Raw genomic sequence first — 14,605 nt, 5'->3', positions numbered from 1 at the left:
CCTGGCTCAGGACGACAAATGGTCAGGGCCCGTTTTAATATGGTTGTCGCTTTTTGCATTTGGAGAGTGAACTTTAGTCAGATCAAAGGGAAAATTATTTGCTCCCAGGATGACTGCTCATTACGGCCTTAAATCCTTTTTGGAACGGGGCGTGGTACAGAGAAGTAAATACGGAAAATAAACACGTCTCAAAAAAGGGCAACTAACCACAAGTCCCAGCCGAAAGGCCGCAGAGCCGGTAGGCAGGCCTGCAATGTTCAACAAAACCAGGCTAAAATAACCAGGCTCAGTAAGCCGGTGTCCCTTGCCCCCAAGCTAGCCCCTCCAGTCCCGTTCCTAAATAAAGACTCTGCCGAAGGCCCCCCCCCCCAAACACTGCAGGCTTTTCAAACTGTTGAGAAACCAAGGCCACTGTTCACTCGGCATCAAAGGCAGTTGGCCTTTGCGACTCAGAATCTTCGATGTGAAAAGGAGTCACGTGGCGAGCGCAGGGGACCAAGGTTTGTGGTGTGGTCGTAGACCCAGCGCCGGCAAGACAACACGCCCACAAAAGCCTTCAAGGCCCGAGAAAATCCTGGGCTCCAATTTGACTGGGACTCCAGGCCACGGCTGCTTATGCAAAGCCTTCCATTCCCGTTGGCTCTTTCATCCTCCAACATCGAGACATCATGACCAGCCCGAAAATAGACCGCATGGAGCTCTAACGCTCTGGGCGGCCTAAGGGTGGAAAAGGGCGCCATTTGGGTAAAACCAATAAACGTGAAAAGTTCTACCTCATCTCTAAAGGGACGTCTTGACTAGAAAATTCAAAAGGGAGGAAAAGAGGTTTATCCAAAAGTACTCTTTTAGACACCAAAAAGCAATGCTGCTTCTTAGCACTGTGACGCCACCTCGTCCTCATATGCGTTGGGGGGGGGGGGGGGGGGTGCGGTATCCATCACCTGAACGATCAAGAAGTGTGTCCAGTGTAGAGATCAGGTTGCATTTTTCCTCAAGTTCGGAAGAAAAAGCATGTCCTGGTAAGAAGGAAGAGTGCTGAGCACCTTGTATGATTTTCATAACCCAGAAACACTCTGTTCCCTCTTCAACCTTGAGCCTGGAGAATGACAGCCACAAAGACCTGTGCGATTTACAAGAATAACACAGCCTAGATAACAGTCTGTAATAACCGTTTGTAAGCCCTTCCCAGGTTAACACTGGATTCTGCCTCGCCCAAAATGACCTTGAGATTAAAGGTGCAATTCTCCCCCCAGGACAGATGAAGAAACGGCGACTGGGATGACTTGTCCAAGGCCACCTGCTCTTTTCCCAGTGTTTTGCATCCCGCCGTCAATTAAAGTACAAATTTCCCAAGGGCAGGACGATGACCTTTTTTCTAACACCTAACACCGTGCCAGAGCATGGCGAGCAACCCGAATGCTATCAGCTCTATTTAAATGGAAGGTCTCTGCCAAGCCAGAGTCCAATGGGACCTTTGTAACCATGCAAAGCCCACCTCACAAACAAGGCTTAAATTACACGCGAAAACAATGACATTCCAGGGCGTCTTAAAGCGTGTCATGTCCTCGCAATACCGTCTCCGTACCAGTATACAGACTCTCTTCACCCTTCAAGACTGTGGTCGGTCGTTCTAATACCACACTGTTCTTCAAGCAATTTTGTTTTACAAAGTGATTTCACGTTATCTTATCTCGTTTAGTTCTAAAGCCCTGAGAGAAGACAAGGAAAGAAAATAGAAACTTAAATAAAACCCAACTGACATCTTTACTACTCCTTACAAGGGCCCGTATTGGTTTTTAAAAGCCAACAAACAAACAAACCCGCTGGCCTCACATGCACTACCTATGGGACTGTAAATTAGTACAGCTTTTCTCCAAGAAAACAATGTGGTAACAGGGCTCCCCGTGTAAACACGGGCACTTCAGAATCAGGTCTTCCACTTTGAGGAATTTGGAGTTAAGTGAAAAAACATACAGGTAAAGCATACTGCCTGCATACATGATTTTGCACAAGAGTTCCCAAACCGAAAAGGCCATCAAGAACAGGCAGGTGGAATAAACCGTGGTAGAGATCAACCAAGTGCCTTGCAGCCATTAAAAATAATGGTGTTGGGGCGCCTGGGTGGCTCAGTCGATTAAGCGTCCGACTTTGGTTCAAGTCATGATTTGGCGGTTCATGAGTTCGAGCCCCGCCTGGGGCTCTGTGCTGACAGCTGAGAGCCTGGAGCCTGTTTCTGATTCTGCGTCTCCCCCTCTGTGTGCCCCTCCCCCACTCACACTGTCTCTTTCTCTCTCTCTCTCTCTCAAAAATAAACATTACGTTTTTTAATAAAATAAAGCAACAATAAATATAATGGTGTATAAATGTATTCTGATCATCAAGATATAAATGCAAAAAGCACGTAACATCACTTAGGAGCATGAGACTACATGTGTAAAACTATATATACGTATACATACATATGAATGAACGTCTAGCATGCAATTGCAATGGTTTTTAACATTTGTAATCATCTGATTTGAAGGATTTCTGATAGAACAAAGAAAGTCGTTTTCACAATGCTTACATGTGGATGGTCTTTTCCCATGAAAATTAATCAGTTCTTGAAGTTACCATGGACAACTGAGAATCCACGTGTAAGAAGAAGGACCTCTTAAAAACTTGTCCAAAAACACTAACACACAGCCTTCTGCTGTATCAGGGGCTGGATTTCACGCCCTGGCTGTGTCACTGATGAAACGTGTAACCTCAGTCAAGTTGCTTAACAGCACTAGACACCCCAGGCTTTCTCAGCCCGGAGATTCTCCTTAGGTGAGTTTTTCTTTTGCTGCCAGATCCATACCAATTCCCTCCAGCAACCAGGTAGCAACTGACATACTCCAAAAGCCTCAACTCAACAAATACTTCCTCGGCCGCCTGCTGACAGAAAATTCAGCCCCTCCCTCTCGGGGGGTTAATAGGGTAAGAGACAGGTAAACACAGATTCCAGCGCCTGGAGATAGGTGTAAGGAGTCCGAGAGAAAGGGCTTAGCCCTGCCTGACTCGAGAACAGAGTAGCAGGCCTCAAAAGGGTGGGATGGGCTCCTCAGGCAACCCGTTGGGAGAAACCAGGATATGCAAAGGCAAAGAGGCTGGGTTCCCGTTTGGGCGGCAGGATAGGCCCAGGGTAGAGCAAGAAGGGATTCTTACGCTGTGCTGAAGACACACTTAGTTTAGACTTGATCCTGAAAGCCACAGGGAGCCAAGGAAGGATCATGACCAGATATTCAATTTCAAGGACTATTGTTCCAAGGTCCAGTTTAAACATCTGTGGTGCTCGCTCTTTGCACGCAGACTCAGTGCCACTCTAAACTCAACCGTCAATCCGTGCCTCTCAATCTGTGTTTGGGAGTCAAGTGCCGGATACAGAAGAGTTTCAACAACAGACGGGGGGGGGGGGGGGGGGGGGGGGTAGAAAGACATTACATCAAAACAGGCTTCAGAATATCTGCTGCTACTCATTTGGTTTATTAAGAAGCAAAGTATAGAATTCACTTGATTCATTTATTTCTGAGTCAGCTATGAAGGCTGCCGGCAGGCCCGATGCTTCAGGTTGGTGATTTCCAACTGTGTAATACCTTGAGCACTTGTGCGGGCGTATGCAATTTACAAAGTGCTTTCACATCAAAAATCTCACTGGCTCTCCCAGCCCCAAGCCCGTTAAGGTGCACGGAACAAGTTTTCCAGATGAGGAAGCAGCTCAGTGAGGTTATGTGGCTTGCCCGGGGTCACACACAGCCAGTGTATTATAGGACCCAACCCTGAACTCGGCTCTTATCCTCAATCTTGTCCATTACCATGTAGAGGTACCCTGTATCTTCACAACAAGCCTGTCCAAATCGGAGGCATTGCATTTTCGAAGCCCATGCACTAGTAACAAGGCGGATACACAAAGCACAAAACTCTCCAAGTCTTAATAACGTCTGTATCCAACTGCTGCTTAACAGAACAAGCATTCATTCCGTAGCCTGCTTTCTGCAAACCTATGGAAGGAATAAATGCAAGAAACACATGCTCAGTTGTAATCCTTTCTCATTTCCTCCTGGCACCTGTTTCTGCCCCCACAGGCACCAAACACTTTAACAGCTGGCAGAAATGAGAACCAAGAGATAACCATTGTAGATCAAGCCCTAACCAAAACTGTGGTGAGGAAATAATAGAGAAAAGAACCACCCAGATTTTTAAAAAGAGCAATAAAACAGGGCACCGAAAGGTCTCCCACGCTCTCCTGGATCCTTCAGGCACAGCAAACCAGAGGGTCTCCTGATGGAAAACAGACACCCACACGACCCACCCCCCTCTCACTGCATCCCCCACCCACCCAAAATGATATTGCTGGGAAAGGGCTCCTGGTTCGACTGGAGAAAAGGGGGTGTGTGAGGGAAGAGCTGCATTGGGAGTACTGAAGGGGCAAAACTGTGGCGATTTTGTCAACCTTCTAGGATTCCTGGTAACTGAACACTGCTGGTGATGACATTTCAATGCTCACTGGCCTTCCTCTTCATGGGTGGTGGAGCTTGACAGACTCACAAAATTAGAACTTAAAATCCAATTTAGGCCTCTCAGGCAGCACCAGCTCTCAAAAACAGCTCTCAAGAACTTCAACCAGTAGGGTTCCCTCTTTCGAACACCCTTGTACATCCTATGAATATGTGAATAATTATGTATAATATCCCCATTACTCAAGCTGCCTCATTAACATATCTGGGCAGCCTTTGTTTACCAGGATGGCCCAGACCTCAGTAAGGACTGAGGGCAAATGATTTCCCCCAGTGTCCCATGGTCCCCCTAAAGCAGCAAAGTCAGGGGCAAGAACGTTAAGTGCAAAAAAAGAGTATGCAGCCGATGTGTCACAGCCCCTGTGAAGAAAGTTCTCGGAGCCTGGAGAGCTAATGCCGGCCGGCGGGCCCTCAGGTGCAACCCGGAGGGCAGGTGGGGGCACTTACAAAAATACAGAGCACACGCCAGCCAGTCCCCAAGGGGTACTGGGATCTCGGAGCTCTTTCAGAAGCGAACTCACGGAGACAACCAGCTGGGGATAAGGGGGTAGCTCCACCAACTGGTGTTTAAAAAAACAACAAACACAAACATGCACTTGAGACAGAGGCACTCCTTCTGTTCCAGGAGGCTGACAGACTACCTCAACTTCCCCAACTTATTTCCGCAAAACACCTCTCCAAAGCCCACTGAGAGCTCCTATTATGGTTCCCCTCCCCACCCCCACCCTTTTTGGGGCTACACTGGTCATTCACTTTACTTCTATTTCATCTGGACTAAAAAGTGGGCAAGAGGTATAGCCTTTAACTATCTGGCCAGTGCCTGTTAGCCTTGGTTTTCTCTTCTGTAAAATGGACTCAACAGCCTCTGTTTCTGGTGTGAACTCACCATGGAAAACAAACGTAGGTGGTTATTTCAGAACTGCCTGGGCCTTCTCTTCACGAGGCTTTCAGGAGAAGTGGGTGTTGTGCGGCCCATCTAGAGTGTTCTCTATGATCCAAGCTCTTCTGGCACATTTCTTCAAACTTCAAAGAGAACCCCAGGAGAAATGGGCAGCCTTCTCGCAAGAGTAGCAAAAAAAAAAAAAAAAAATCTGTTGCAAAACAGTGTGGAAGTGGAAAGAAACCCAGACAGACACCCAAGAGGCCCAGGAGGTAGTCCAACTGCTCCGCAGGCAGGACCTAGACCTCACCCTCTGTAACAGCATCTCCATCTGTAAAGCACGGCCCCTCTCCTGTCCCCAGACATCCTAAGAGACCAAGAGAGAACCCACCTGCAAGCAAGAACAGGGACAGGGAGTACTGGAAGCCGGCAGCCTTACCTGACCAGGAGCGAAGGGGGATCTGGCCAGCGCTGTCACTTTCTATAAGGTTCGGCTCTGCTTTCAGTGACTTTATTCTGGATCAGCAACGAACTGAAAAACCCCTTATTTAAAAAGTGTGCGGCTGCCAGAAAGCAGAGTGTTAACTGAAGCCCCGGGAAAGGTCAAAACCTTAAAAAATCTCACTCAGACTGCCTACCTCCCGGCACGAAAGAAGCTTGCAGGGATGAATGAGGCAAGTATGGAAAAGGCCCCCTACCATCCAGGGAAGGACACAACCCTTTAATCCTAAAAGTAATACAACTTAACTTTCAGTAGAGCCACTCGAAACTGGGCCACACTTCACCTACCTGGCCGCAACTGGCTGGGGAGTCTAATTTAATACCTGGGGATTAAGGGCAAACACAACGGAAGCACTCTAATCAGGGGTGACAGGGACCAAAAAGCTCAAGTACGGTCTGTTGGTCTGGAAACCTGAAAATCCACACCTATTTTAACACTTTAACGTAAACACCTAAATGTACTTTTAGCAACAGATTTGTTGAGAATTCCAGTGTTCCGTGTTATGCTTTGTTTGTTTGTTGGGAAGAGAGTCTGGGCATAAATGAAGTTTGGTTCTTAAAAGGGAATCACTTGCAAAAGCAATGAATCCGTAACAGATTTTCCCCGAGTCTTTTAAACGGCGGGCCCACATCTCATTAAACAGCCTGATTTTTTTTTTTTTAAGTAATTCACTTTTATCGAATGTTCCCAAAACAGTCAACTTAAAACTTTTCATAAAAATCCACTCTCCAAAAAAAAAAAGAAAAAAGAAACCAATTTTCTTTCCACACTTGTTCAAAGGTTTACATAATCTTTAACTGTAATTGCAAGAATAAGTCTAACTGGAATAACCAGATTTGGAAACAACTGACACTTGGCAAGCCTTCTATGAGTCAGAGCCAAAGTGGACAGAGGCACATACACCCAGGGCTACCCACCGGCCAGGAGCTTTGTGCTGGGGTATCACAGCCAACAGATTAAGTAGGTTGGATAGGTAGAACGTGAGAGTGGTTATGTAATCCAGGGGGAGACTTAGAGGAGGACCCCGAACAGCAGGACAAGAACAATGCAACTCGGGCACCCGGCTGGCTCCAACCATGGACTCTTGACCTCTGGGCTCGTGAGTTCGAGTCTCACGTTGGGTGTAGAGATTATTTAAAAATAAACTCTTAAAAAAAAAAAGAAGAAGAAGAAGAATGCAACTAAATTTTTAACCATTCAGAATGCAGGAGCCTGGGTCCTAAGAACGTCATGATCGAAGGTAAACCTTAAAAATACTCCAGCTTGGCCTTTACCACGCGCGTTTCAATGTGCTGCTAGGCTTCGTATGACATGTCTGTGTCGTCCTTGAGAGGAGGAAAAGGAGAAAATAGCTCCATTTTGAACGTTAACAGACACCAGTTACATATCCGAACAAAAGATTTTCTCTTTCTAAAGGACAAGAGTTTAAATAACCTTTGGAGCAGGGGATACATTAAGATTAACACTGGAGTTATTTCCAAGGCACTTGGAAGGGAACCAATAGCCCCCAGCTCAGCACCAGGAACTGGTTATGACCTACCAGGAAAAAAGAAACAGCCATTATACCATCTGAATACCAATTAACTCCAGTTAGCTATTTGGGCCAATGACAACAGAAGACACACAAGTCAAACACCCATTGACAGTAAAGTAATAACGATGCGGGTTAACAGTAACTCAAATTGGGTTATTTGGGGACATTATTTCTTCTTCTTTTTACATTTTCATGACACACTTTTTGGACTCTTCACTTGACAGTCTTTCTTCCATAATCTCTCCCCCTCCAGTAATAGCTACCAAAGGGCCCCTGCCCTACCCTTATGTGACAAAGAATAAAGTTTTCCACTACTAGAAAGAGGCAGAAAGCAAGCCACATACACAGCCCAGGAAAGGAAAAACATAGCAATTGAATGACACGTATTTGGTTTTTTCCCCCTCACAACTGTAAAATAACCCAATGGGTGTAAAGGGGGGGGGGGGGGGACTCATATACCCTTCCACTACATTTTGGTGTGCTTCTACTTTTTTCTTTAGCATTTTATGAAATTGTAATTATAGCAAATCCTGCTTTTGAACCTTGTAACATGAACTTTTTCCAGTCTTGTTTAATTATGCTGCACTTTTACATCAGAAAATTAGATACTTAAAACCCTTACAGCCTGGTGCTACAAATTCCTCTTGAGCTGTCCTAGGAATCAAACCAGTAATTTGTTTTTGTGCTCAGTGCATGCGTCATGGAATTTTTTATTCACGTGGCAGGGGTTTTTATTTCAAACGCATACCTGCTATAAAACATCAAAGACCCAATGGTTTTGAAGCCTGGATATCATATCCGTTATTTTCCCTAGGAATAACCCCCCCAGCAGAGTGAAGGAAATGGTAGAAAACATCCATAGAGCAAGACAGCAACTCTTTTTATTGTCCAAGTGGAATGGCGCTTTGAAAGGCAACTGTTTTCAGTTATTTAAGGTATTGGGGGGGGGGGGGGGGGTCGTGCCCGGCACAATTAAGACAGGATTACCTTACAATTTATGAGTTTCTCAAGGATGCCATTTAATATGAAATACAACAATCATTTCTCCCAAGGCCTGCCATCGACAATCCCACCCCCAAACTCTGCCTTGTTAAAGGCAATAAAGTAAAATGGCAACGCCGCACGCATCTAAGGCTTTTGAGACCAATTGTAAGAAAAGTGCTGCCTTCCACCAGCTTGATAATACCACCTTACACAGAAAGAGCACACTGTTTTACATCTTTCACGCACATTATCTCTCACCCACGTGAGCCTCTCAGATAAAGTGCGGGGCAAAAGCAGGTTAGGTGTTCCCATTTCCATTTTACAGAACAGTAAATACAAACACACTCAGATTCCAAGCCTCTCGTTCCACCGTTCAAAAGTACTAAGCACAGAGTACCCGGGGACTTCACTGTCCAGTGCTCTTCTAAGAATACATATAAATGACACATCTTACCTCGCCCGGGCCCCCAAAAAGATACAGCACAGAGCTGGCACAGCAGAGGAGGAGCGCCACCCCCTCCACAGTATTACAAGGCTTCCAGAAAGAGCAGCAGTTGCTGCTGGACGGCATCACCCAGAAAGGCATCCCGTCCCATCCCCCAAAGGCACCCCAAACATGACTTCAAGTGACAAGGTGGCCAAATCCACAACACAGTCCTTCTAACAGAGCAAAGCTTTTCCCTGAATAAAGTTTCCTTGCTTTTTCAAAAGCGGTGCTGAACGATCACAACGACCACCGCAGTAATGCCACACCATCAGCAGACCTAGAAACAGAAGAAGCGAAAAACATTTCTGCAGAAAGGAGGCGTCTCCTCCCTGCTCCCCACCCCCTAAATGGAACCCGAGCGAGGTCGGCAGCACTCGTCGGGGGCCTAAAGGCTCCCAGCGGCTCACCTGCAGGGAAGCGCAGCATTTCGGGGCGGAAGGCGGAGGCCGATCGCATCCTCCTCCTCCTCCTCCTCTTCCTCCTCCCACGCCGCAGCCCGGCTCCGCGGCCGCCCCCGCCTCCGCCCGTTCCCTCCTCCCCCGACCGCCCCGCCGCGTGGAACCTCCCGCCCGACTTTTGACGTCACGGAGGAGGAGGAGAAGGTTCCACCCGGGCCCGTCCCTTTGTGACGTCACAATGACAACAGAACGCGGCCGGGAGCGTCCGGGAACCCGGAGCGACGGGGGAGGGGGGGTGGAAGGAGGAGGGGGAGGCCGGCGCGAGGCGGGGGGAGAACCGGGGGGCGGGGAGGGGGCGCGGTGACGTCTCGTCGGCTTAACCTGTTGCTCTCGAGACTGCGCTGGAGCCGGCGGGCAGGGCCGCGGGGAGCCGGCCGGGCCGCCGCCGCCATGCTCGGCCGTGCGCGCGGCGGGGGGCGCCCGCTGCAGCTGTGCGCCGCACCGCCCCCACCCCGGCACGCCCCCGCCCCCTCCCCTCCCTTCCCCGGGGCCCAGCAGGCCGCGCCGCCCCCGCGCCCCACCCACCCGCCCGGCGGCCCGCCCGCGCCGAGCCCGGAGCCGGAGCCCCAGCAGCCGGGAGCCGGAGCCCGGAGCCAGGAGCCCGCAGCCCGCCCCCTACAGGCCGCGCGCGCGCGCGCCCGCCCGGCCCCGGCCCCGGCCCCGGCCCAGCCCGCCTCGACCCCCGCGCGCCCTCCCCTCTGCTGCCGGCTCGAGCACGTCGGGAACACGGGCTCCGCTCCCCTGGCGTCAACTCGTGCTCTGCCTCCCGCGGCCGCCGCCAGCCACCGGCTTGCGGCCGGACGCCCGCACTCGACACAATCCACTGACCGCCAGCAACAAAAAATCCCACCCCTCAGAGCTCTCCAACTTAGCGAGGTCTGGGATGGGGTCCGGGGGAAGGGTGGGGGCGGCGGAGGCGGTTCTTGTCCAAGTTCTACCCCATTTGCTTTGTGGCTGCACCCGGATCGGACGTGCCCCGGGAAGGCGTCCACGCTCCAAGGCAAGGTTGTCTCCATGCAGTTTCTACAGCCCGAGTTTAAACTAGTCCTTTGCATTCTACCCAGCCCTCTGCAATGCGGATGTATTTTAAATCTTAAATTCTTTAGGGAACAGCTTTTTAAGTTGGGCTTGATTATTTAACATTGCATTTCTTTCATAGTTGAAGTTTACGTGCCTAGATTAGAATCAGCCCTCTAGAAGAGGCATTCAGCTTTTTCATTAAATGTATTTTTTTTTTTACAAAAACCAGTGCCCGAAGGTCATCTCCCATTACACACATCACACTGCTCAAAAAGGCAAAATATTAACACCAATCTGTCGACTCGACTCAAATAAAACTTTCTCATAACGTTGCATTATTCCAAATGTATGTTCATTTGGGCTTTTTTTTTTTTAATGTATTCTTTGATTTAAAGCATGCAGCTAATCACCGATCACTCGAGTGCATATTTGGTTAATCCTCCGTCCCCTTCTACCCTCCCTCCCCCCAAACTTAAAAAAAAAAAAAAAAGCCATACACAAAACAAAAACACTCCCCATGCCAATCAAAACGTAGCTGTACTATGCACAAAACAAATTTAACTATTCCAAACCATTTAAATCTCTGAATAATCACCCAATTTCAGAAAAGCCCAGTTAACAGGGAGAATTTATTTGTAGTCACTTACACATGCATTCACATACCTACTTAAAAACATTAGCTATATTGTATGTCTTTCCCCCCTAAAACTGGAAACCATGAATTTTTAAACAAAACCAGTCCCATTATTAAAGTCAATCCCAACAAATGCATTCGCTGTAACATGATTCCCAACTGGTTTACGTTGCGAACCAAATAAGCCAAAACGACCACATACATTAAATTTGATGTGCCAGTGCAAGGAACAAGATCGCCATAATCGGACCCTCGGTTGCAACTTAAAGGGCTTCCAACACACACGCGTTCCACGATTTTCCAAATACCATTAATAATAACAACACAAGATCATTTGCATGCAAAGTGCAATATGGGGCCAAATCCGCCCGAGAATGCAGTTTAGTTACATTACCGCAGCCCCCACCCCCCCCCCCTCCAAGCTACACCAAAATCCCTTGCCTTTCATCTAAAACTAGATTATGGTTGTGTCATTCGAGGTCAATTTATTCACTTGAGGTATCGCTACACCAATCTGTTTTTTCATCCAAACTAGGCAGACACGACTTTGCCTGAAAAGCCCTCTTTCAGAAAAGAAAGAAACAGCCTTATCGGACGCTGTGTTTAAAACCCTTCAGCTGCAGAATTATCTATAAACTTGACATTCAGAGCCATTGCTTAAAACTGCAAGTCAAAGGATGTGTTGTTAAGAGCACTTACGTATTTCTTCTGAATGATATTCCTCTTGGGTCTTTCCTTGCTCATTCTGAGATCCAAATGCTGATTGCAAAAGGGGACAATTGCTTCATGAATTTAAAGCCGTCAGAAATTTGCAAAAAAATATCCTGGTGGTTTTTATTGTTGTTGGTGGTGGTTGATCTTGTAATCCGACTTTTCTTCCTCTTCCCCCAAAGCCCGATTCGCCTTGAAATAAATCCGAAATTGGGAAGGAAAAAAAAAAAAAAAAGAGCCAAAGACGAACGAAGCAAACAAAAAAAAATTCACTTTAGTAAAACACTCATAATGGAAAATTTCCCCCGAAACACACACACACAAAAAAAACCGACGCCCTTCACTCCCCCCCTTTTTCCTCCAAAAACTACATCAGCGAAACGTGAAGGTCCTTAGTGTCTGATCTGTAGTTACATCTTGGAAAAGAAAAGGGAAAGATAAATAAAAAATGTTGGAAGTCACGTTTGTGCTGCAGCAGCAGTGCGAGCAGAAGAGTCAACTCCAGCGGCGGCGGCGGCGGCGGCAGCACCACAGCGAGGGCTCGCCGAGTCTCTTTTTTCCAAGCCCCCTAACCAATGAGAGAGAGGCTATCCAGCCCAACTTTAAATGGACTCTGCTTTTATACAAGTTAGGGCTCCTCGGGTAATTCCCCGACGGACGCTAGCCGAAAACTCACACAGCTGAGCCACCAGGCGCCCGCCTACTCCGGCGCCGACCGACCCTGGCCCAGTCCAAAGGACCCCGACAGCCCCGTCGACTAGACACCCGAGAACCTTCGACGAAGCCTTCCCGGGCAATCCCTCAGGCATCGCTCCCACGCCGAATCTGGGAGTGGAATTGAGAGAGGCTCCCTAGCCCAATGCATGGCACGCTCGGTCGCTCCACCTCACCCCCTTTCCCCAGCTTGCCGCTCACCCCACAGCCGCCACACGCCAGCCCGCGCCACTGCCCTCGCGTCTACCTGCAGCGGGGCTGCTGGATACGAGTGCCCCAGGACTCCCGGCCCCTGGGAGAGCCGCCTATTCCCGGGGCACCTTAGAATGGTCCCCTTGATCTTCTGGAAGTTGTAGTCCCCCGACTACAAAATGGCTATGGCCACGGGAGCTGCAAACTACAATTCCCAGCCTGCCCCGCAAGCCTGTCACTCAACTCCCCTCCCTCCTCCTCGCCCCCTCCCCCTCATCGGCCCTGCCAACAAACGCTTGGATGTGTCCCGCGTGTGACACTGCTAGAGGCTGGCTCGGGATTGGCCCGCAGAGCGTGTGGTCCGCGAGCGAGGAACTCCCCACGCCGGCCCGCCCCCCGGGCCCCGGCCCCCCTCCCCCGGCGGCGCCCCGCCCCCACCCGCGGCGCGAACCGCCTGTGGAATCGAGGAATCGCGCGCGCGCCGGCCCGAGCCGAACGGCGGGGGAGGGACGCGAGGCTTCCTGGGGGAAGGCCTCGGAGCGTGGTGGCGCGGGGGGCGGTGTCGGCGAGGGGTTGGAGCCCGTCCTAAGGAAAACTGGGCCACGCACCAAGAGGAATCCTCGGTGCGAACTAGTTGATCGGCGGCGCCTGCTGCCTGTGCCGCGCAGCCGGTGTCAGCTCAGGACACCGCCTCGCGTATTCGCACACGGCGTGCTGCGGCCGGGCCCGGGGTAGGCTGAGGTCACCTCGGCCGGCGCCCCGCAGCCGCACGCGCTGGAAGGCCACCTCCCGGCGCGGCACGCGGCCCGCCGGCCGAGCACGGCGTCGGGGGTGGCCGGGAGGGGGACCCGGGGCGGCCGCCTCTTGCAAGAGATCACCCCCCACACACACACACACACACACACCCGGAGGGATCCGGCTGGAGCTCTGCGCGGGGAGGCGTGTCTGGCATCGGGGGTGCCCGCGAGCGAAGGGAGGCCGACGCGTTGAGGTTCGAAACGAGTGGAATATGGAGACCGAGCCGTACGGCCATGCAAACTGCAGGGAAGCATCTGGATCACCGAATGCCAGGAATATCAACCGCGCTGGCCCCGCGGGAGCCTCCTTCTACCTGCCTCTGCCCCCCCTACTGTGGTTCTTTGGTCGCTGCTGTGAATGAAGGAACAGGCCCCGCGTTATCTCCTCCGGGCCTTCGCCCTTAGTAACAACTTTGTGGAGTCTGACGCAGCCATTCTGCATCATAAATGTGCTTGTTTCGACTGTGGCTGCAGAGAAGTGATGTTTTAAATTATTCCTCTCGGACTCCCCTCTGAGGACGTGAAAAGTGGGGTCATCAGACTCCCCCGTGCTCCTCGCTACACGTCGTAACTCTCCTTCCCGTCCCGTAGATTCTCCTAACCTTGAAAGTATAAATACTCGCTTAACACAATTGTTAGATTTTATTTGTGGCACTGTTTCAGGAGGTCACCGTGGTCTAGAAGGGTCTCCGAAACTGGTGGAGAGAGACCTGGATTCGGATCAGACCTCAGACCTCGCTGAAAGGCCACCGGCCGCTTCTCCGAGCTCCTCATTTGCCTCCTCCACAAATTCGTGATGACCAAACCTCGCGGGGAGGATTATGTAATAACATTAACCTAGCTAAGAACCAGCCACGTTATAGGAAGCTTTCAGCAAATGCACTAAAAAATGCCTTTTTCAGATGCTTTTTAGTTATTACTCTACCTCTTTAAAAACTCGGAATGCCTCCTAAAAAATAAATTTGTCTTACAAAATTTCACAGTCAGAAAACTAAATGACCTTCTGTGCCTTAATACTGCAAAACTTGCCTGCTGGTGCCATTTGCTGGGGGAGGACTCAATAGAACAGACTCTACTTTTCAGTCGTGACCACCCAAGTGACTTTATGGTTAGGTTACAACGAGGTGTTTTCAAAAGATTTTCTGATCATTATG

At 49.8% G+C, this 14,605-nt stretch overlaps 1 protein-coding gene across 5 annotated transcripts in view; it reads right to left on the bottom strand.

Annotated features, from left to right (window-relative positions):
* JARID2 (jumonji and AT-rich interaction domain containing 2) overlaps positions 1-12,400 on the bottom strand; it is a 270,402-nt gene extending 258,002 nt beyond the window's left edge. For 2 of the 5 annotated variants that reach the window (XM_027040335.2, XM_027040337.2), the window contains exon 1: positions 11,737-12,400. In XM_027040335.2, the coding sequence (XP_026896136.1) occupies positions 11,737-11,781 (45 nt within the window). In that variant the 5' untranslated portion in view covers positions 11,782-12,400. Of the gene's footprint in view, positions 1-9,103; positions 9,231-9,332; positions 9,471-11,736 lie in introns of those variants that run through there. The other 3 variants (XM_053223182.1, XM_053223184.1, XM_053223183.1) reach the window with 3 other exon arrangements.
* Positions 12,401-14,605: the final 2,205 nt, after the last annotated feature.

Source organism: Acinonyx jubatus, chromosome B2 (assembly GCF_027475565.1).
Source record: "Acinonyx jubatus isolate Ajub_Pintada_27869175 chromosome B2, VMU_Ajub_asm_v1.0, whole genome shotgun sequence".
NCBI classification, from domain to species: Eukaryota; Metazoa; Chordata; class Mammalia; order Carnivora; family Felidae; genus Acinonyx; species Acinonyx jubatus.
Note: the sequence above shows the minus strand (reverse complement) of the source record. Positions and strands in the feature narration are given on the sequence as shown.